Raw genomic sequence first — 23,867 nt, 5'->3', positions numbered from 1 at the left:
TGCTGGTCGGCATGAAGGCGGTGAAGCGGCGCAAGGAGCAGGGTGAGTGCGAGCGATGGAGGAGCAGCGGCGGGGCCGCGTCTCGTGTTCAGGCGATGTATTTTTTGTACTCAGGCGATGTATTTTTTATATTTAGGTGTATTTTATCCACTCAGGCATCGCTCGGTATCACAGCTTTGCAGAGGGTCACTCCGTGCCTGTGTGTACGGAAGTGCTGTGGAAAATTTTCAAAAATTAAAAGCAAAATTCAGCGTTTGAAAGTTCTGAGGTTAGAATAGTTGTGTTTGGCTGCATGCGCTGTACCAGGCGATGCAGCTCAGACGGGGAGCTGGGTGTTGTGGGCACATTGGGTTCCCTCTGTGAGGCACGTGAGCTTTGCCCTCTCCTACAGGAAATGCCCATACCTTTCCTTTTCATGGATTTACTGTTGAAAACGGAGATATTACAGCTCTTAGGGTGTGTTCAGCTTGCAAAGGATGCTGTTTTTTCCTATTTCCCACCAGGCCAAGTGGGAAATCGCCTTTCTCTCTTTATCCCCCCTTTCTTTTTAAACAAAAATGCAATCAGATAACAATAAAGAAAGATATTATGTTTCAGAGGAATTTAGTGATATATTTGATTTTGTCCAAAAGGAACGCTTTTTGGAAGCCATGTGCACATTGGGTTCTGCGTGACAGGTGTTGGTGGATCTTGACCTGGCAATGCCCTGCCCATGACCCAGTGTGGTGCCTGACTTGGCTGCTTCCAAGGCTCACCGGGGAAGCAGCAGGGATTGTGACATGGACGTGTTTGATCTCCTCTTGTGTTTTGTAGAGCTAGAGAAGGAACGAAACCGAAGCATTGGGAAGCCACTGCTGGGAGGGCCCTTCTCGCTCGTGAGCCACGAGGGGCAGCCCAGAACCAGCAAGGACTACATGGGCCAGTGGGTGCTGATCTACTTTGGCTTCACTCACTGCCCTGACGTCTGTCCCGATGAACTGGAGAAAATGATTGCAGTGGTAGATGAAATTGGTATGAGAATTCAGGGGATTCAGTGGGTGTAGAGGTCCTGTTTATGGGAGGGTCAGGTTTGTTCTAATGAAATGTCACAAATGGTGATAACTGATGATCTTCTTTAAAAAATGCTGTTGGCTGCTATTCAGTAGTTGAATTAATTGCTAAATGATCCATAGATCAATCTGCCTGTCACTAGTGTCTGACATGACAGCACTGGTCTTTCCATAACAGGAGACTTGGGAATAAAACATGGTGGTGGCAGATCACAGGGAATGCACCTGCATTATATTTTTGCCAAGAAGTGACTGTGAGGTGTGTTAGGATTTTTTTCCCTCTATTTTATTCATCCTGAGAACAAATCTCTGTGAGGGTCTCTCCTGAAGCAGAACTACTGTACTGCGAAATGGAGGGAGGGGGAAGGCCGTGTGTTATGAGTTTCTCAGCCTGCAGGCCCTGAAGAATTATGGGGCAGGGATAGTGGTAAACCCAGCCAAGTGGGAAAACAGACTAAAGAGAAGGAAATACAGCCAAGGCTTTGGCTGGAACATGAGGGAAAGAGCCTGAATTGTGTCTTCACATTTCCTCCTGTTCTCCCATCCCAGCATGCTTCCCTTGTGTGCGCCACTGTGCTTCCAAATGTGCATCACACCACCACGTCTTCTGCAGCACAGCCAGTCTGTCATCCCTCCTGAGCAGGGCAGGGGCTCGGGGGCGGGGGAGCTGGAAGCTCCCAGCACAGACACAGAGCATTGCGTCTCATAGCATTTGAATCATTCACAAATTAGATAGATTAAGCTGCACAAAATGGCCTTTTTAGTTCCTTAGGGTGGGCTTGGCCTGATGTTACTTGGCTGTGAGTTTGTTTGAAGGGAGATGAAAAATGATTTCTGGTTTTATAAAATAAACAATAATTGTTAATGTCACAGAACAAATTCCATCTTTGCCTAATCTGACCCCACTCTTCATCACCATCGATCCTGAGAGGGACAACCAAGAAGCCATTGCCAAATATGTTAAAGGTATTACTGCTTTCTTTCTCTGTGTCTCATAGCATGTAATACAGAGCACTGGAAAGGAGCCTCTTGAAGGGATTCTTTTCACTAAAATGCGTACGTCTTGCTTCTATCTAGAATTTTCTCCAAAGCTGGTCGGGTTGACTGGTACCAGGGCACAGATTGACCAAGTGGCTAAAGCTTATCGTGTGTACTACAGCGAGGGCCCCAAGGATGAGGACAACGACTACATAGTAAGTAAGAGTAGGACCTTTGCCTACTGAAAGGCTGTGGATAAGAGCAGCATATAGATTTTAAAACCAGCTGTTGGATCTGTGCTGAAGTTCCAGGTGACAGAGCCCTTGTTGCACTGATCTGTTAAGCTGTTTGTCTCAGTCAGAACCAAAGTGTCCTCTTACAAGCTCAGAACCTCACTGAAGCATGTTCAAAACGTGTCCCAGCCCAGGCCTGCAGACAGTAGCACAGGAACCAGTAAGGCTGGCAGTTAGTTCAATGTAATGTGTTTGACTGGCTGCCTTCCTGTGTGCTCCAAAGAGAAAATGGAACTTGGAAATTAAGGTGTCTTAGTTTAACAAGATTACAACTTAGAAATTAAGAAACTTCAGGTGGAAGTGTGGAAAAGGAAAAGAACAGCTTTTTATTAACAAAATCTGAATAAACAACAAATGATGCAATCAAAAACTTTCAGAAGAAACAAAACAAAGTCCCAATTTTCTTGGGAGGGGGAGAAACCTGCAGCAACCCGGGGAAGGAAGAGAAAAACTGAAGGCAAAATGTCCTGGGAGCAGAAACAGATGAGTGGGGGGAAACGGGACCCTAGGAAAAAGTTCCGACATCTCTTTTCAAACCTATGACATAAGGAAATAGGAAGTAGGAGAAATGAGAAGTAAAAGTGAGTAAGAACTCATTCTCTGCCAAACTGACACCAAGGAATGGAGTCTTCCTGGCAAGAGACTTGGATATCTCCCTGCAAATACTGTGAGCATCTTCTTCCTGTGACAAACAACCTGCAAGAGAGAGCATGTTCATTAATGCTATATTAAGTGGGAATAAAATACATAAGTAACAGTGTGAAGGAAGAAAATGAGGTTTAAGTGAGGCTGAACTGGGTAGTCAAACTTCCACTTCTCTGCAAGGGACAGGATTGATTATAGGGCTCTGAGCTGCTGCCAAGACCTTCCTGTCTTGCCAAATTCTGAGCAAGCTGGAAGAGTAAAGCAGGTACAGGTGATAGGAAGAGTGAGGTTACATCTTACATGATCTGCCTTGTTTTTTTCTTCATTACAAGAACTGAGGACATCAGAAGAAACTAAAAACAGGTTCAAAAGGAAAGGTAATGATTCTCATTGCAGTGAGCACATGAGGAGTGGAATCCCTTGGTACAGGTGCAAATGGTGGAAGTCCACAGGGAGACTTGTTCTTAGTCTTTGGAAAAAACAATCTTTTGAGGGTTATGACATGCACAGAAATCTTGTGTAGTTCAGGAAGTCTGTGAGATGACAGTGTTTGGAAACTGGGAGGTAATAGAGGAAGGTAACGTATTTTTGGTGCTGATTTTATACTCTTTCTTTAAAGCGACTGTTGTTGGCCACTGTTTGGGGTGGGATGCTGAGGCAAATTGAATTTGGTCTAATTCAGTATTGTTGATTCTTAATCTGTCTTAAAACTACCTGAGTCCCGCAAAAAAATTATCCAAAAAGATTGGGGGAGCAAAAACAGTGGTGCATGAAAAGAAGGAGCAAGAGCAACACATGATCTCAGTGAAGAGAAGATGAAATCACTGGTGATGTCCACTGCTCTGCATCACTGAGGTGGGAGATCAATAACTTGTTTTCACTTGAAATGGCAACTGGAAAGATACAGAAGCCTGTGACTAAGATACTGTATTTGAATGGAGAAACTGAATGACAATTTAAATCAATATGAAATCAATCTAAAGATACTGCCTAATATCAGACTTTTAGAAGGGGGCTTGTGGGAATGCAATAACAGGTTATAGGAACAGGATTGGCAAAGGATGCTTGCTCAGGAGAGGGAAAGAACTCCATAGAACCTGACACTAAATAAGTGAACTGAAGTTGAGGAGAGCTGATGGAAAGAGGCCAGCAAAGCTGAATGAGTGCTGGTGCTTAGCAAGTGAACTACATGTGGATTCTATTGAAGCACACCTGGATCCTGGCATGGCCATGAAGGGACAATACGGGGGTTCAGCCAAGAAGAATAACTCCATGGATGACAGCAGCTTGGAGGGAGGCTGGAGGGTGACATTGGGCATAGGGGAAGGGATTCAGGATCCAGGAGGGGACCACTGCTCTGTGTTAGGGCTGTGAGTCTGAGGGGAGGGAAGGGCAGCAAGGAAGAAAGGCCAGTGAACTGGAAGTAGGAGAGCAGCCTAGGAGCCCCAGATGTGGTGCCAGGGAGGAAGAGTATATCTACATCTCCCCAGGATTCTTCATAGGCTCTTGGGTTTTGGCTCTGCATGCTCAGGGCAGGGGACACAGGACTCAGGAACAGAGTGCAAACAGGATAGCAGCAACAGCAGGCCTGGGAGGGAGAGCTGGAGGCTGGTCTTGTGCCTACCTGAGACAGATCCAGGTAATTTATACTCTGTCAGTTCTTCCAGTAAGTTTTTTTTCCTCCTTATGTCTTGCCTGGACCTGTGTTCCCAGCAGATGATGAAGTCTGATGTCTGTGCAGGAGTGGGCTCTCTGTCATCTGCTGTGGGGTAGGGAAGAGGAACAAGTCCTCTGCAGCATTTGCTGCTTGTTTTGACTTGAAAAGAACATTGAGATGAGCATTTAGAAACGATAGTTTCTATTTTAATTTTTCAAGTACTACTTCAATATTACTAGTTCCTATTTAATAATCTCAATTCTGTAATTATCAATACCAGAATATCCAATTTATATGTTTTAGTCTGCAGTTTACAAGATTTGAAACTCAAATTGTGACCTTCAGAACACTCAGTGGGAACAGTGTAGGCTTCAGGCAGGCAGAGACTGAAAAACTGTTTTTTGCACCCAAACTACCCAGGGAATTAAGATGTTCTGAGCAGGCAACCTGATTTTTCAATTTTTTTTATGCTAGCTTCCATTGGAAGGATCTAAATTGTGATTTATCTTGCTTAAGACAAATTGTCTCCTTCAATTTGATTTTGTGATCTGATCTTGGGAATTTGAAACCGGAGTAAAATATCTGAATTAAACCCAAGTCAGTGCACAGGTGTGTTTCAGTCCCCAGCAATCACAGGTTCGTGGCCTCCATCGCCAGTACTTTGTGTCTTTGCTGATAAAGGTGTGATCACAGTTGGGTGCAGGCAGTGTTTGCAGTGGCATTTAAATAAATGTGCTGTGGAGTTAATGAGGGCACTTGGTGTGTTCAGCTGGAGGAGACTGAGGGGAGACCTCACTGCAGTTCCACCTTCCTGGGCAGGGGCAGAGGAGGGGCAGGGACTGAGCTCTGCTCGGGGGGGACCAGGGACAGCAGCCAGGGAATGGCTGGAGCTGTGTCAGGGCAGGCTCAGGTTGGATCTCAGGCAAAGGTTCTTCCCCCAGAGGCTGGTTGGGCACTGCCCAGGCTCCCCAGGGCAGTGGGCACAGCCCCAAGGCTGCCAGAGCTGCAGGAGGGTTTGGCTGATCCTCTGGGGCACAGGGGGTGACTCTTGGGGATGGGCCTGTGCAGGGCTGAGGGTTGGACTCAGTGATCCTTGTGGGTCACTTCCAACTTGGTGTATTCTGTAATTTTGGTATAAATCCAGTGGGAGTGCCCAGGAGATCCGTGTGTGAGGGTGTCTCGGGGCCGGCAGGGGGGGCCCCTGCCCTGCTTGTTCCTGTATCCCGTGGCCACTCCTGGCTCTGCTCCCCCACCATGGTGAGGTGCTGGATCCTGCTGTTTGCTGACAGTGAGCTTGGTTTAATAAAATACTCCTGTTTATATTGCATTTACATTCTGTTAGCAGCAGGAGCTTGAATACCTTGTGACCATCGTGGAGCATCATGAGAAGTAGAGGGAAACTGGGAGAAGACCATCAGCCTCAGGTTTGCAGGAAGGGGCCCCTGTTTAGACAAGACTTGTCTGCTGAAAGTATTTCTGCACACATTCTGAGGGTGCAACGACTTTTCTCTGTTTATTTTATTGGGTAAAACCAGCAGAGATCACTGAGGTGATCATAGAATCATGGAATATCCTGAGTTGGAAGGGACCCATGAGGATCAGGGAGTCCAACTCCTGGCCCTGCACAGACACCCCAGCAATCCCAGCATGTGCCTGAGAGAAGAGAAGCAGTGATGCTGAGGTTTTCCTTGTCTTGCTTTACCTTCTTGTGGAGAAGTTTGCAGCTGCCGAAGGCTGAACTAGACACTGTTGCTGCTGACAGAGATGTGCAGGATGTTCCAGTATTTAAACGGTGGCTACAAAGAAGATGGAAGCTCCCTTTTCTCGGGGAGTCATGCGGAAAAGACAAGGCACAATAGGTACAAGTTACTCGTGGGGAGATTCCAATTGGACACAAGAGGAAAAATTTTCAGAATGAGAACAATCAGCCATTGGAATAATCTCCCCAGGGAAGTGGCAGTTTTCCAACACTGGATACGTTTAAAATTTGGCTTGACAGGGTCCTGGGCCATCTTGTCCAGGCTGTATTTTTGCCAAGAGAGATTGGATCAGATGATCCATGAGGTCCCTTCTGACCTGGTGGTGTGTGATTCTGTAATCTCTTACCAAGCTGTGTTGTGCTCTCTTGCAGGTGGATCACACAATAATAATGTACCTCCTCGGACCTGATGGTGACTTTGTGGACTATTATGGCCAGAATAAGAGGAGCACCGAGATTTCGGCTTCTATTGCTGCACACATGAGAAAATACAGATCCTAAACCACAAGGTCTTCAAAGATTGCTGTGAACATCACCTGTGGGTTTGGCTGTGGTTGGACACTGGCATTAAAGCAGAAGCACACAAGTGTAACATCCTATCACAACATGCGTCCTTTCTTCCAAACAAGAAAGGCAATCCTGTTTCTGCAAATTACCATTACCAAAGATCTCTGCCGAGCCTTTCCCGTGGATATTATTTGCAGCAAGATCTAGGCTACCAAGTGAAATTTGGGACTTCTCTGAAACATTGTTGGGAGCAAAAAATGGAAAGCACTTTTCATTTGGGAAGAATGTGTGTGCTGCTGGTAAAATTAACTGGTATCTCTTGGCAAGACACCAACAAAGGACGGTCACTGCAGGAGGATTGCTTGGTGAAAAGCCATGGGGCCATGGCATTCTCAGAGGAGCTCTGCCCTCTGGTTTTTCTGTACTGTCTTGCCTTCTGGGAGAGGCAGTTGCACTATTAAAAGCAGGAGAGCCTTAAGAGTGCTCCTTTATCCAGGTTAAGAAGGTGAAGGGCATGGAAAGCACCGGCAGCTTCCATGCGTGAGACCAGCCCTGTAGTGTGCATGATCTCTTCATCTGAATGCAGAAATGAAAGGGGTTTTTCTAATGATTTTTCCAGGTGAACACTGTTCACTTATAAGGAAAAGAGAAATGGGTTGCAAATAGGTTTTTCTTCTGGCGTAAATGATTGTGTGCATAGTTGCTCTGCTTGTGCTGAGCAGGGAAGTAGGAGGGTGGAGGGGGCTGTGTCCATGCAGAGGGCTGGCAATCAGATGCATTTTATGCAGTGCAGCATTTAAAAATAAAGATTTCTTTGTATAGGCAATATATATTTTTTTTTCCTTACTTAGATTTCACTACAATATCATCAGAACTTTGTATGCCGGTCAAGCTTCGTGTTCTTGCTGTGTTTTCCCTCTTTGCAGAAAGCAGTCTTTATTTCTGGTTGTGCACACCAGAAGCCTAAAGTGCTTTTTTAAGGCAGCTGAACCCCACAGAATGGCCCATAGGAGACAACCAGAAGAGTTCTTGGTGTGAGTCCCAGAGTGTCTTAGACTGAACACAAGTATTCCTGCAGGTAGCACTGGTGTTCTGAGTGTGGGAGAGAACATTCCTGTCCGGGGGAAGGTGCAGGGTCTATAGAAAATTTCTGTCTTTCCAAAATTGTGAAAAACAGTAAACTTGACCTGTTCCAGAGCAATTCTAAACCACAATTGAGGAGTGCAGGCCCACATCAACTGCCCTGTACTGTAGTGCCTCCTGAGGGTGTCTGGAATGTTGCTGTGATAGAGTATGTCTCACACGGAGTTCTTCTCGTAAAGGTCTCTCAAGGAAGGAAGATTCCCAAAGTTCCAAGATAGGATATTTTTTTCTTTGCCTTTCAGATACTACATAGTTTAAAGAAGGGGTTTTTTGTCTTTTAAAGCAAGATTTTTTTTTTTATCAGTTTACAGTGGGAGTTTTGAAAAGTGTCCTGGTAGGCTTAACCTCAACAGCTGAAAAGGAAATGAGTTTTTATTTTTCCTCTTTGTGCTGGCTGGGTTGACTGCAGTAGGCAATAGGAGTGGTTCCAAAGGAAATTTCACACTTGCGTCTTCTATCAATAAGAAGGTGCATCAAGTCCAATGTGTTATCAATGGTATTAGTGTCTGTGATAAGTGGTACCCTGGCAATAATGATTTTGTTTTCATGGATGGGTTGCAAGTGTCAGCATTGTTTCAGAAAAGCCTTTCCTTGCTGTTTGTTTTTCCCCACAATCCTGGAGGTAACTAATTCTCAAAACTTCCCTTACAGAGCTGACTTTTGGCACCTCTTGGCCCTGCATTTCTATGTGCAGGTGCTTGTGCACCACTTTGTTTTGAAACAAGACAGGCCATGGCTTGACCTGCTGCTGATAATCCTGTGGAAGCTGGGCCGGAGACCTCTGGAGCTCCACCAGGGCAGAGTAGAGGGGCAAAATCCCCTCCCTTGATCTGCTAGCCTTGCTTCCCTTGATGCAGCCCAGGGTATGGTTGGCTTTCTGGGCTCCCAGTGAACATTACTGGGAATGCTGAGCTTCCTGTCAGCCCATGTGCATCCAATATTGGTGTAGGAGACGTGATGGGAGTGGGACTGAGCAATGGAGCAGCTGATCCAGGACACTTGTTTGCCTCTTTAAAGTCTGTGCTTCTCCTAATTATTCCCAAGCACTTAAGATAGCCTGTGGAGAAAAGATGGATTTCAATATTGTAATTTGACTCTTTAGGGAATGGAAAGACTCGTAATACTTGTTTTTCAGCCATATCTGTCTTCCAAAAGGAGTGGGAAAGAGACTGTTTCAAAGGTAAAAGTGCAGAGGGTTGATTGTGGGGCTAAGGAAGAGGGAGGATGTATTTATTTAAAAGCCATTTTATGTAACTGATCACTGAGTTGTGATCAGTAGAGGAGTGGTTTGAGTTTGTAAGGTAGCCTGTTCCAGGCACAGGGCATGGCCTGGGTCCCTGTCTCTTGTGGCAGCGTGGGAATCTCCGTCAGCAGCAGGCACTGATATGCCAGCATTGTCTTTGTGCCATGTGGGTGTTTCCCTCTTCCCACGCCAGTGCCAGAACTCCTCACTGAACCCTCCCTTGGTGTCTGGGGGCTCTGACTACCCCTCTGTTTCCCAGGTAATGAGAAGCATGGCAGTTTCCTTGAGCCTTCCCCAAAATCACTGTGCTGCTGGTGGTTTGCATGGAACGGGGCACGTGCAGGCTCCACAGCAGGAGGAGTTTAGAGGGAGGGGGTTTAGCTGATGGAAAGGAGACACTCATGCAAAAATGTCAGGAGAGGGCCTGTTGCTCACCACAATGATGTGCAGTAGGTTCTGATCAGTTGTTACTGGCAACATGAAAGAAATAGTGGATACTGACTGTAGTTCCTGAAGGAACTTAGTGCCATGGTCTAGTAACTGCAGCAGCAGTGGATCAAGGGTTGGACCTGATGATATCAGAGATCTTTTCCAACCCAGCTGATTCTATGATTCTATGATTGCTGGATAATGGTAAATTGCTACTAAACAGCTACTGCTCACCCCATGTCTGTGTAACAAGTGCTGGCTCTGTAATGAAGTCGGTCCTACTGCAAGATGCTCCTTTTTCTGCTGCGTGACTCCACATGACCCCTCCCATGCATTTTCACATACATTGGGTACTTGATCTCTTTCATGAGTGACACCTTCAGGTCATTTATTCAACCCCTTGTGAGTTGTTGGTGTTTGTGGAGTCTTCAGGGACAAGTCTCTGCCCCATGTTTTACCATCCCGTGGCTCTGCTCTGCACAGCAGCCTTTGTCTGCCTTTCTCAAGGTCTCTGCTGTCACAGCAGGCTTGTATTTCAAATATTGTAGCAGTGTGTTAGTGCCAAATACCTTATTCTGCACAGAGTACAGTCGGTGTAAAACCAGGATTGTATGAGGCAATAGTAAGTAAAAATAACACAAATTAGCCAGAAACACCTGCTCAGAAGAAAGAATTGGTGTTACAGCTGAGCCAAGTTAAAGCAGGATTTGGACAAGGGGTGCCTCTTTCCCAAGGCTTTGCAAACTCCGCTCATGGGCTGCATCCTGGCAAGGGTCACCCCATCTACACTGATTTCCCTAAAGCTCATTTGCAGCTGACTCAGCTACAGAGACAAATGCAGGGTTCCTGACTTCTCCAAAATGTTTTGACAGAACTGTCATGTCCTTTATCTTGTTTTTTGTGCCCTGAGAGGCAGAGCCAGCTGACCTAGGAAGACTGGGGTTGTGTGGGAAGGGCCCAGAGAAATGTAGGATGGAGGGATGTGTCCCTTGCCCTCCCAACAGGATGTCCTGCTCCCTTCTGCCTCTCACATTGACTGTGCCAATCACTGTTCCCTTGGCCTTTCCCAGGAGGGAAGCTTTCTTTGGTAGTGAGGCGGGTTTTTTGTTGTGTTTGTTTGTGGGGTTTTGGCTTTGTTGTTGTTGTTTGGTATTTGGTTTCTTATTTGTTTGGAGTTTTGTTTGTTTCTTAAAAACAATAAACATGTTGTTTAGGCAACTGCCCTGCCTTGCTGACAGCAGGGAGCACAGGTCTGTTCCCTGCGTGTTTAGGAGGCCCAAGGACTGTGCCAGGTGATCAGTGGGAGGAGGCAGAGCTGGTTGGAAGTGACAGCAAATGTGCTGTGGGTGCTTGGAGATGCTTTGTCAGTGGATGTTCAGTGTTTCTCCAGTCCAGTATTAGAAATGGATCAAACTCCCTCTGTAGGTGTTGTACCCAAATTCCCTGTAGCCCCGAGCACAGTGCCCGGCCCACAGGGAGGGAGCTCAGCTCTGGCGGGGGCAGGTTTGTGGTGGGGCTGTGCTGGTCACTGGGCTGGGGCTGGGGGATGCTGGAAACTACTGGAGGACAAGTTTCACTTGGGAACCAAATTTGTTGGAACCTGGTGCTGTGCAAGGTGAACCTGTGCTACCTTAGGCAGATGGGAGCCCCTGAGTGCCATGACAGAGGGAGGACAGAGCACAGTCCTGGCTGGGGCCAATCCACAGAGCTCTGCTGTGTGTGCCCAAGGCACACCCGGCCCCAGGATATATGTCCTGGAAAATACTAGTTCCTCTGAGTGGCTGAGATCCATAACACTGGTGCCATCCCAGGCTGGGGGCTAGTGACAAGATGTCTGAGGAATGAGGAAAAGCTTCATTTGTCTACCCAAGGAAGACAACGCATTCCTCATGCCATGGAGGAGCTCAACTAATGAGTGACACTTAAGCCACCTGGATGAGGAATTTTAGGAATTTTCTCAGCACCAGCATGGGCAGAGCCAGGGACTGAAGAGGTACAGACTGTGGCTTTAAACATCTGCAAAGCCCTGTATTACATTTTCAGCCCAGATCATAGAATAACACAGATATGAAGGACCCTTGGGAGGTTTGTAGTCCAACCTCCTGCTCAAAGTAGGGGCAGCTGCAAGGTCAGACCAGGATGCTTAAGGTTTTAAACAGCTAGGGCATGAAAACCTCCAAGGATGGAGGCTGCACAACCTCTCTAGATTTGCTAAAGCAAGTATTTTTCTTTAAATCCAGTTTGAACTTCTCATTTCAATCAGCATTTTAACTTCAGGGTGAAGAGACTGATTCCGTCTTCTTGACAGCCTTCTCATGGATATTGGAAGGCTGTTGTTAGATCCTCCTGAAGCCTTGTCCTTCCCAGTCTGGGCAAGCCCTCTTCCCTCATCCTCTCTTTGTGTTGTATGTGATGGCCAGCTCAAGGTCCCTGACTGTCTTGACCTCAGATTCTCAAACTGTTCCCAGCCCACTCCCAGCATGTGGGTTTTTTTTTAAGGATGTTTTCCTTACTGGGGGCCACACTGCACTGCCCGGCAGGGGTTGTGGCCTCGAGGGAGAGGAGAGGAGGAACTTTGGAGCGCACAGAGGTTTGCCAGTTCAGTTTGGGGGAGAGGGAGGGGGTCGGGCAGGCCGTGGGGTCCCTGGACCAGCGGGAGGGTGGGCGGGGCAGTCCTGTTTGGAGTGTCTCGGGTGAGCTGTGTGAGGGAAGATCTGTGGTAACACAGTGAGGGGGAGGGTAAGGTCAGGGTAGGTATTGGGTTCTTCCAGGGGGTTGGGGGGTTTAGGCTGGGCTGGGGCTGTGGGAGGTACCCAAGCCCTGGGTGGGTGCAGGGACCCCTTATCTGTGTGCCCACCCTGCCCGGGGGTGCCTTTGGGATCACTCTCTGTTCCAACATTGTTGCAATGAGGGCAGAATGTGCTGAGCTTGGCTCGCTTGTGGCTACTGCCCAGGAATGGTTTGTTTTGGAACTATAGTATCCTGAAAGGGTGCTTAGGGCAAGGGAATGTCCCTGGGAATATCCCTGGGTTTGAGTGTAGGTGACTGGGGGAAAAGTAGGGAGTGAAAGGCTTGCCCCAATCGTTTTAGCGGGGGAGAAGCTTGTGTGCCCCTATGAGGTTGTGAGCTATGCTGGCGATGGTACATGCCTTTGGCAGGGTCTCCTACGCCAAACAGATGAAAACTGAAGGGTCAGATAAAATGTGTCCATGGGCAGGATGGGCTCACAAGCCTTCTGGCAATCATCCTAGGAGAAGGACAACTCTAATCCCAAACCCGGGCAGGTGGAGCTCACTTAGCCTTGTAAGGCCATCCACCTAAGAGAAGGTCACTCTAATTAAACCTACATCCTGAGGACCTCGCTGCCACCGTCCAAGCTCGCTCGGCCTTGGCAGATGAACCTTAGGACTAAAGGGTGGGCCCAGTTCTGCGCATGCTGTGTCTCACCTAAAAAATCCATTGCGCGGGCTCGAAGGTTTTGTCGCAAGTGGGGATAGAGTCCTTGCCAAATCTTCGTTCACCAAGCCTAGCCATGATAATGATGATGATTTCTTTACTGGGTGCAGGACTTTGCATTAGTCTTTGTTGAACTTCATAAGATTCCTGTCAGCACATCCCTCCAGCCTGCCTGGATCCCTCTGGATGGCAGCTCTGATCCAGAGGTATTGGCTGTCCCTCCCCATGTTGCCCTCTGCAAAGCAAGATAAGCCAGTGTGGTGTTTCCTCTGCCGGGTGATTGACAAAGGGGCTGCTCCAAAGCACATGACCCATCAACAACTGTTCTCTCCTACTGCCAACCAGGTTCTTCACCCATCTAGTTGCCCACCCAGCCAGGCCATGAACTCCTTTCTTGGACCCAACAGTGTTGTGGCAGGTGGTTCTGGAAGCTGAGGTTGGTCAGTGCCCACTGTTCTCTCTACAACTGCAGATCTGGTCATTCCATCACAAAAGGCAATTGGGATGGGCAGGTATGATTTACTTCATGATAAATGGACACTGACTGTTCCCAGGCACCTCTTTTATGTCCCAGAGATGTACTCCAAACACATTTCTGTGTGCATTTTTTCCCTCTTCACTATTTTTTATCTGCATCTAAAGAAGAAACCTCTCAGATAAGCAAGCTGATGTCTCCTGAGAAGATGTGGGAGGCAGGTTGGGCCTTGGTCCACAGTCATCCGGGCAAAATCCAAATCAGGTTTTATTTTTCCATACTCTGTCACATGTATGCTCCCAGTGTGAAAATACTCTCTGTGCCTGCAGGGATAGCCAAAAGGGCTCAGCCCAAATTCAGTTTTGATCATAAGGAGATTACAGGAATGTATCTGCTCCATGAGCAGCTGCCAAACTCCCTTGTGCAGGCAGGTGCAGCAGAGGCTGTGGCTCCCTGGCCTGGTCCAGTCTGGGTCAGGTCCTCAGTGTTCATGCCAAAGGAGTTTGTTTTTGCCCAGGAGCTGTGGAGCAGCTCTGCTCTCTGTACTGAGCTGGAGCTGTTCCCCAGCGTGAGGCTTTTGGAGCAGGGCTTTTTGGAGCTCCAACCTTGTGCTGGGGCAGTGAGGGCTGCCCTGGTCATGGGTGCTCACACAGGGCTTTGTGCAGTCCCTGGGGTCTGTCCCCAGCCAGAGCATCCTGCTGTGTGCCCTGGAGGGACTGTCCAGGACAATTTCAGGGCAGGTGTTTCCCACAGCACTAGATTTACCTGCTGCCTCCAAACAAGCTCCCATTCCTGTTGGTGCCCGCTGGGCCCCTCTGCTTCCAGGGCTTGGTGGGTCACCACAGGGTCTTGCTGGCCTGGTCCTGTGGATGCTCCTGGGTTGCTGGCCCAGCTGTCACCAGCCATGCTCCGCTTGGCACAGATTTGTACCAGCACCTTCTTTGAGACAAAAACAATCTCAGGAGCACTTCCAAGCCACTCCAAAGCACAAACCAGCCATCTTGACTCAGGGGCAAGCTGCAGTGGCAGTGAGAGAGGGCAGGGAAGAGGGCTGCAGTGCTCAGGACTGCTCTGCTGTGCCCATTGCAAGGGCTCATGGATTGGAAGCTGCTTTTGTGTCTTAGGTCCCTGTTCCTGGATATTGGGGTTACAAGGAGGCAGCAGGGGGGTTTCTGCTGGCACAGCTGCCTTAAGCACAGGCCAGAGCAGATTTTGCAGAGGGCACCAAAACACCTGGCATTAGGCCAAGGGATGGGACAGACCTGGGGGCAACTGTGGGGTGCCTGGAAGACCGAGGTGTGCACTTGAGCTGACACCTGGCCATGTGGCTGCCACTCTGCTCGTGTTCCTCCACGGCGGCTGCCACAGGCTCTGCAACCCTCCGAGCTCTTCCCAGCTCTGTTGCTTTTCCCTGACCCCCTCCTCTGGGGTGAGCAGTGCTGTTCTGCTCACACGGGGGTTCAGCTGGTGCAGACTCAGGGTTCAGGTCAGCTATTGTTGTGGGAGTTCTTCAGAAACTGCAACCATGGCACTGAGCTTCAGTGACAAAGTTTTCTGGCCATTGTGGGAAACTGAAACTCAGCATCCTCCTGCAGCCACCCAGAGCCACTTCATCCTTGCTGCTTGCTCACAGCCTGAGGAAGAGAGCAAGTCTTGCCCATCCCCAGCCTGGACCAAGGCCATGTATGATTGGAGATATCATTGCTCTTTCTTCCTTTCTCAGTGCCTTTGCAGATATCTACATTTTGTGAGCCTTTTCTCACTTGATAAGACTTGCACGGTCCCAGCACTGACCCTGCATTCCAAAGATGTGCTCCCATCGGGCCCTAGCCAGGATCTGGGATGAGTGAGGGGTCTCACATGCTCTCTGGTGAACTAATGGATGGAGCTGGAGTCTGAGCATTGAGTTGGGCTCTCCAGCACCTAGCTGCAAATCAGGTTGTGTTTCAGTCAGGTAAAAGAAGCAATGTACAGACTTCTGAGGAGTCAAAAGAGCTGGGAACAGCCTGCCCTTATGCACTGAAGTTGCTAGTTACAACCAAGGCTTTCCAGTCCCTGCTACTGGACTAACTGTCTCTCCAGGACAGTGTGTGCTGGGGCTGCTTAGGACCTCCTCAGCCTTGGGGCAGTGAGTCTATACTGAGCGAAGCACATATTCTGGTCTGTGCTACAGGGGGAACGACCACAGTCCTTGCTGTTAGACATGAACTCATAAGCAGGTCAGTTTTACTGCATTACCCTTAGGAGCAAATCTGGTGGCCTAAAAGGAAAGGCAAAAAGCTGACTATTTGTCTGCTGGAAAAGAATTTAAAAGGTTTGGGTTGGTTCAAATGGAAACCGATTTTTTTGAAGGAAACTGTGCTGGTAGTAGAGTGCCTAGCCCCTGACTTCTAGCAGCCCTACATCAGTTGTATGTGCTGCTGGGAGTATGAAGGTCTGTGCTGGGGAGACCTGGGCAGGAATGATTGCATTCATTCCTCTGTGCAAGAGCCAGCTCATTCCATGTTTTAAGCTGTGTATTACTAGTTTAATAAAGCAGGTTCCTTCAGCATGCCAGGGAACTTACTCAGCTGCAGCTTACAAAACCTCCTTGTTCTCCCAAAGTTCTTTGTGCAAAAATAGATAGACGCCAACCAGCAAATCCACCTTTAATTTGCGGGGGTATATTGAGCCATGAGTGCCCTTTTCTGAATGCAGGGCAGCATTAAAAGCTCCCTGGCAGCACTGGGATGAGAGAGCCTTGCAAGGCAATGTGGCTCATGGTGACAGCACCCTTGTGACCTTCACCTCAGGACAGCTCTGTGTCTGCAATGATGTTGGCAGCACAGAGCAACAGATGTACCTGCAGCTGCTGTTCCCTGGGCTGTTTGTGAGTAGATGTTCACCTACACGAGTGCCCTGGGCCTTTCTGCACTGCCCTAGGAGGGCTTTGGCCACAAAGAAAGGTGATTCACTGTCTTCTGCCCGTGAGAAGCTGAAGCAGGGTGGTGTTGGCCTGGGACTCACCTAACTTTTCCTAGGACATCATTTCTTGCCCACCCGAACCTCAAGCTTGTAGCAGTCCTGGCTAGGGTGGGATGGTGCTAAGGGCCACTACCTGTTGTGAGCAGCAGCCCCCTTATCCCAACCCCAAATGTAGTATGCCTGTTCATGGGGGCAATCTGCTGGCACTGCCTCTGGCTGTGTGGGTGGGGAGAGAGGCAGTGGCCCTGGGCACCAGTAGCACTGAGTTCAGATGAGCAGGACTCCAGGGCTTTGAGCTAAGGAAGGGCATCCAGGCACTCAGCAAGTAAAAAAAAAGGCTGCTTTTCCCTATCAAGCTCTTGTGAGGCAAAGAAATAAGTATGTTTTGCTTTTATAAGAAAATGTTGAGAATGGATGTTGTCCAGTCTGTGTAATTCCTTGGCTCCCATGTGCTCTGAAATGGCCTGTATGTGCTTAGACACTTTGTCATGGTCAGAGTGGAGCCCTCACGCTGAAACTGTGGAGCTTGAGGGGTAATTTGCTGGGATTTGTTCTTTCATTTTCCATAATAACTGGGAGCATGTTGCAGTAACCAACCCCCTGGGTAGGCACTGGTGTAGGTCCTCCAGCAAGCTGTGGTCCCTGCAGCCCTTTCTGGGGTTTCCCACCAGTTGCTGGGACAGAAGCAGCAGATGCCCCACTGCCAACTATAACTCTTGGGTTCAGGCTCAGCCAGATGATGGGCCCCTTGCCTGGCCAGATCTTGCTGGCTGCAGGGCAGAGGGGACCTGGCACCATTCTCTCTCCCACCCCATGCATGGGAAGCTGTTCTGTGGTGTCCACTTGACTCAGGGGTGTGAAACCCCTACTCCCTGCCCCTGAATCCAGGTCTGTGAAGCCACTCATCAGCTTGGGAGGTGTCCCTGGAAAAGAGGGGCAACCCCAGGGCATGTGGGGACACCGTGGGGTCTGTAGGGAAGAACTGGGTGATCAGCAGGGGATTTGTTCCCCATTTGTTCCCTATTTGTTCCTCAGGTTGGTGCTCTGGGTTCAATGATCTTAGGGACCAAATCAGAGAGAAGGTCTTTGCAGGGAGATCAGCATTGCCCAGTCTGGTACTGGCACTTTTTTATGGTTTTGGGTCCACATTGAAAAGATCTAAGCCTGCTCTCACAGTACATGCGCCCACTTCAGCTCCCTGTAGTACATGTGCTCCAAGCCCCAGGCCCAGAAATCATGGATGTATTTTGCTAAATTTTTCATGAAAACTTCCATTGGAAACATCTGGCAGGAACAAGAACAGCCCAGGCATTTGATATCCTAGAAAGCTGAAAGTAATTGAAACCAGAAGCTGGTGAACATTAGGAAGAATGCAGTAAGGAACACCATTCCTTGTGTCAGAAGACACTTAGCTGCAGTGATGATTTAACTTTAGTTAAATCATGATTTAACTTTAGTTTGATGCATGTTATCTGTATACTTCATTCCAGTTGGCTTTAGTACCAAAGACTTTTGAAGGAGCAGCTGTAAAGCAGAGCTGTAGTGCAGAAGGGCTGTGACACTCACCTCAGGCTTTCTTAGAGTGTTTCTCTCTAGATAATTTATATTTCTGAGAAAACCCCAGGAGATTTAACGACAAGCTCTTTAATTAGACCTTTACCTGGAGTAATTTTCAGTAAGACCAGGTTGATTTTGAAAAGGTCTACACATCTCTGCTGTGCTGTGTACACTGAGCTGCCCACACTGGGCTGTGCCCACAGGGGTGGAGGGACGGTGCTGGCAGAAAGCTGGTCCCACCACAGCCATCACCTCTGTGCTATTCCAGCTGCAACAGAGCCTCCTGAGAGTCCCTGCACTAGATCCAGACTCATGAGAAGGTGCAACACTCCTCCTCACCCACTAATCTCTCCCTTTGCATCAGCGTTTCTTGCCTTAGTTTGTTTTTTTAGTGGTTTTTTTGTTTGTTTTTTGTTCTCATTTAAAAGGATCTGTTAAAGGGGGCCCTTGCTCTCAACATGGGCGTGCAGCTGAGCCTTCACTCTGGGCCACAGGCACCTGAATTGAGCTGTGGTGAACCACAGTGACCTGGGCTCACAGTAGCAAGCCCTGTGCTCGTCTTGTTTTGGGTTTTCCTGAGGGCGAGCAGGATCCTGCACAGGTGCAGAGATGTCACTTGTGTGTGGCCTGTTGTAGCTCATGGCTTTGTGGGTAGGAGACTAATCTTGTATGGTCCTGGGGTCTAGGTGAAACACTTGAGATGTTTTAGAGCTCTGGGAGTGCAATAAGAAGTATCTTCATGAACAGGACCGAGTACCAGACATTATACTGGGAGCACAGTGTCCACCAGCTGAGCCCTGGAGCATCCAGGCTGCAACCAGGTTTCCTTCTTCTGCTTCTGACACTGACTCTTAACGTCTGTCTCCACTTCTGGGGAGGTGAGAGACATCAGTTGAAAATCCAAAGGCTAAGAAAAGGTTTGATTTCGGATCTCCTGTTTCCTGGCTGCTGGTCCTATGGGAGTGACTGGAGCCAGCCCAGTCACTCCAAAGTGTGGAAGTGTGGCCCATCCCCAGAGCACTGAGTGCCATGGCCAGGCCTTCCTTGGACACCTCCAGGAGTGGGGACTCCACCACCTCCCTGGGCAGCCCCTGCCAATGGCTGACCACCCTTTCCAGGAAGAAATTCCTCCTGATGCCCAACCTGAACCTCCCCTGGTGCAACTTAAGTCCATGTCCTCTCATCCTGTCCCTTGTTTCCAGGGAGCAGAGCCCAACCCCCTCCAGCTCCCCTGTCCTGTGCCCCTGGAAGCCCTCCTGAGCCTCCTTGTCTCCAGGCTGAGGCCCCCAGCTCCCTCAGGTGTTATTTATGCTCTAGACTCTTCCCCAGCTCCATTCCTTTCTCTGGGCACATTCCAGCCCCTCAGTATCTTTCTTGTCGTGAGGGGCCCAGAACTGGACACAAGATTCGAGATGCCTCAGCAGTGCCCAGCATAGGAACAGGCACACCATGGCTGGTACAAGCCTGGATGTCACTGGCCTTCTTGGCCACCTGGGCACACGCTGGTGTGCCAACTCCCCACACCCAGCTGTGGAAGTAAAGAGCACCCACAGGCAATGAGAGCCACTCTCCCAGTTTTCCCTGGCTGGTTCAGGTGCCCAGGTGGGAGCAGAGTGCAGGAAAACAACTGGCACTGAGTAAGGGGAGTAAGGGGCTCCACGGGGAGCCCCTGCTGCCAGCTCGTCACAGGCGTGTGCTGAGCCCTGCACCGACAACATCTGAGCCCTGCCTCAGATCTCTAACTCAGGACCATCCAGTGTATCCACAAGCTGAAGCATCATTTCATGTTCTCCCCAGCCTAACATGGGTTAGTAGCTGAAAAAAATACACATTAATTACTTTCAGATCTCTAATTCTGATCCATGAACTACACAACCAGCTACCACAGCATTGCTATTCCATGCCTGCTGTTGGAAAGGCCCCACTTTGCATTACAACAGTCACATTCTGATTTCATACTGTTCCCCATCATGATATGAAAACATCTGTCAAGATAATAGTTGCTGTAAAATCTTAACAGAAGGTAGCCTGGAGCAAGGGCTGAGATACAAAACTGTGCCTGTCACACTGCAAAGCAGGGATGTCAGGAGACTTGGGGAGTGCAGGTGAATCTGCACATCTCAATTTTGGAGTTTTTTTCTTTGGTGTTAAGAACATGCATTAGATTTTCCTGTCTCAAGAAATAAGTGTACAAACCTTCCTATGTCTGGACTTGCCTGTGCTTCAGAGCCCCTGAATGATTGACAAGCTGTATGATTTGGGATGACAGCTTTGTGGGATTGAAAATCAGAAAGTCCCATGATAGATACGAAACTTAAGTCTCCCTTATAAATGACAGTAGGAATTGAATGAGTGGGACACTGCTGGTGTTTCAAGCCAATCAAGAAAGTTGCAAAATTTCAGCAAGCTGAAGAAAGATTACTGTTGTTATTCTGTGTGTCTGGAGTTTTCCAGAGAGCAACTACTTTAGAAACTCTCTGTATTTCCCTCTGGTAAGGTAGCTGGTCTTCCCACTCTGCAGGGGAGATCATAAAGGAGTGATTTGTCTCTTCTACAGGGAAGAGGCTGGATCAGACTCAAAGCAGGCTGTGACACTTGGGTTCCAGCTTCTGAGTACAGGATTTCAGGAGGACATCCAGTCCCCAAGGGCTTGACATGAAGCCACTTGTGCTGTGCAGGGGATTGTTAAGCACCCCAGAGGGACAAATCACAAACTCCTCTAAAAAAGGGGGGATCTGCTTAGCCTGAGCTGGTTTTGGAGGTCTTTTCCAACCTTAATGATTCTGTGGGTGGGGTCCAGCCCCCTTGCTTTGGGCATGCCTGGGAGCAGGAAATGCCCTGTCTTAATCACACTGGCAATTCAGTATCAGGAAAAAGTCCCAAACTGCTTATTGGTCTGGTGTGTCTCAGTTTTTGCTCTCAGTACATTCACTGTGCTGAGTTCAAAGGGCTGATCACAAGGGATGAGGGCTAAAAAAAGCTTTCCTCTCATCCTCCAGGCTTAGGGGGATTCTAGGAATTCATAGTTCATGAGATATGTGGCTGTCGTGTCCATTTTTAGTGACCTTAAATGAAATTACGGGCAACATGGAGCATGTTTTTCAAAACACTGGTGACTGACTCTGCTGCAAGCCCACAAGGTTAGTTCTTGTTGTGCAAACACAAGCAGGGTCAGCCACTGTGGCCTAAAGACAAGGTGACGTCCCCTGTGCTGCAGCAGCAGCTGCAGGTGTCCCAGGGTGCTCCAGCTTGGAGTGGTGCTTTGGGAGGTGGCAGGAGCTATTTGGAGTGGGCTTCTGGCTTCACACAAGACCTGTAGGCTTCACTCTGCTGAGGGAAAGCTGGTGCTGCAGCCTTGGATGAGCATCCATGCAGAACAGAGAGAAAATAGGGCTTACTGAGCGGTAACAGAAGATGACCATAACAGAGATCCTTCCTCTCCTGCACCAGGAGCTCACTCTATCTGTGCATGAAGGCTCCCACTGCTCCTGCCAGTCATTGCCTGGCTGCTCTGTACCAACCAAACTATGTTTGGGACTGGGAGACCTCCCTTCAAAGCCCGCTCTGGCCCCAGGGAACTCATACCCGCTTTTCAAGAGTTTTTGAGTCAACTTTGCTGGTTTTGCAAAAGTCAGTGAAGGCTTGATCTCACTGGAAATGTGCACCTGGGATCACAGATTTTTAGGCCAGGAAGGCAGTACCCCAGCAGCAGCCTGGCTGTGCTCCCCTGAGACGGGAGAGCTCAGCTCCAAGTCCTGCCTGTCTCCCTGCCTCTCCTGCAGAGTTGGGGAATTTTGCTGCAGTTGTATTTTTTTTCCATGCTAATTCCCACTGTTTTCCTATGCTTTTCAGGGCACACATGTTGGCTGAAGTGGATTCAAGGGTGTTTTGGCAGTGTGGTCTGAGAAGCCTGTGGCACAGCCTTGGTCTGAGGAAGGGAGAGGAATGACTGAGTCTATGGCAAGGCCTTACTGCCTGAGCTGCCCACGTCAGAGATGCAGAGGTGCAGTGTGTCCTTGCTCAGCCTGTTTCTCCTAGACACAGCTCTGCCTTCCCCAGGCACAGCCAAGCTTGCAGCCCCAGAGGTTCAGGTGAAAGTGCTGCTCTGGGTCACTAGTGCTCAGGACTGAGCAGAGCTGTTACTGTCCTAGTGGGCTGACAAAGGGGGTAGTGCCCAGTGGTTTTGTGGCTACTGTTTACCCTTACCAATATCCGTCTCACATGGGAATTGCAATCATCCATGTCTAAGAACCTTCTTAGAACGATGTGATGAGGCTTCTGCAGCTCTTTTTGGCAGCAAGGGCAGTGAACATCCTGAGCAGCCAAAATTGTATTTGGAGCTACGTTTCTTTACCATATTCAAGGTTTGGCATTCATGAAGTGTCCATCCCTGGCTAGATTTGGGTGTTGTTCTTTCTGGTTAGTCTCTATTTTGCCATGGTTTATCACATCATATTTCAGTCATGGCCTCTCATCCCATCCCCCCTGACCCATGCAGTGATGGGAAGCCACAAGAGTTGCCATAACTGATCCTAACACCTTTTTTCCTTTCCATGGCCTTGGTCTCCACCCCACACAGGGCTGCTTTGGGTTCCCTCACCACTGTGCAGCTCTGCCCAGGCATCCTGTGAGCAGGAGCAGGGAAGCAGGTCCCTTCTGCACTATTATTTCTTTGACATGTGGGTGAGAGTGGAAGGAAGTGCTGGCCATGGTCATAGCTGGCAGGAGAGCATGTGACTGGGAGAGGAAATTCTCACAAGAAAAAATCTGTAAACCACAGATCGGTCCCAGAGTTACCAAAGTTGGAAAAAGAGCAGCTCCTTTTCTTACACACTGTATATGGCAGAAAATGCACACGAATTGTGAGCAGGCAGGAGTGTCAATCCCTTCCTTCCAAATATAGGGAAGGGGCTGAACCAAGAGGACCAAGCTGAGCCTATAAAAGCAGTCAGGGAGAAAGCCCTTGGTGGCTCCCGATGTCCTGGCCAAGCTCGTGGCCATGCTGTGACTGACCTGCAGAGTGGCAGAGGGCTCCTGCCACGGGTCCTGTTCCCTGTGCTTGGAGCTTCGCAAGGTTGTAGCTGCAGTGGGAATTCTGCTGTGGATTCCCTGCTGGGCCATTTCTTGGGCAGGGAAGGGCGGATCTCTGGTGAACTGTGCTGGCCCTCAGCAGGCGCAGTGGCTTGCAGTAAGTGAGGGGTGTCAGGCCTTTGGAGAGGCTGTAGCTTTGGTGAAGTCTGACCTTCCACTCTTTCTCTTGCAGAGATCTGAGATGTCAGCCTGTTCCTTCCTGCTTTCTGTTGACTGATTGTTAAGGTGAGAATTTAAGGCATGAAAACTAACATCTTGCCCAGGCTGGCATGAGCTGATTTTTCCCTTGCCCTCACCGTGGACAGGTCCCTGTTCTTCCTCCTGCATGAGCTGCTCGTGTCCATTCCTGCCCGCTGTGGCTGCCCACCAGAGGACTAGGACAGGCTCCATGTTGATAGGGAGTGGGGGAAGTCATAAATGAAAAACCAGGAAAAAGACAGTCTTCAGGGCTTCACTTTTTCTAAGGACTATGTTAATCCTTTAGAGATCCCTCCCCTTTGCCACACTTCCACTGGGAGCCATCCTGCTCCTTTGGGCATGGATCTCCTTTCCCTGGGGCCATAAAGGGTGGCAGCTCCTTTTCACTAGGTTTGTACATTCCAGCTTTGAAAGACAAACATC

At 48.9% G+C, this 23,867-nt stretch overlaps 1 protein-coding gene across 1 annotated transcript; it reads left to right on the top strand.

The window, feature by feature from the left end:
* Positions 1-6: 6 nt before the first annotated feature.
* Positions 7-7,714, top strand: LOC103766654 (protein SCO1 homolog, mitochondrial). The gene is made up of 5 exons (XM_029960014.1): positions 7-42; positions 814-1,011; positions 1,923-2,015; positions 2,127-2,242; positions 6,754-7,714. The coding sequence occupies exons 1-5, from the start codon at positions 12-14 to the stop codon at positions 6,880-6,882; spliced, it is 567 nt and encodes a 188-aa protein (XP_029815874.1). The 5' UTR covers positions 7-11; the 3' UTR covers positions 6,883-7,714.
* Positions 7,715-23,867: the final 16,153 nt, after the last annotated feature.

This window comes from Manacus vitellinus, unplaced genomic scaffold, assembly GCF_001715985.3.
Source record: "Manacus vitellinus isolate BGI_N305 unplaced genomic scaffold, ASM171598v3 scaffold_24_pilon, whole genome shotgun sequence".
NCBI lineage: Eukaryota > Metazoa > Chordata > Aves > Passeriformes > Pipridae > Manacus > Manacus vitellinus.
The sequence above is the reverse complement of the archived record's forward strand: the minus strand, read 5'-3'. Positions and strand labels throughout refer to the sequence as shown.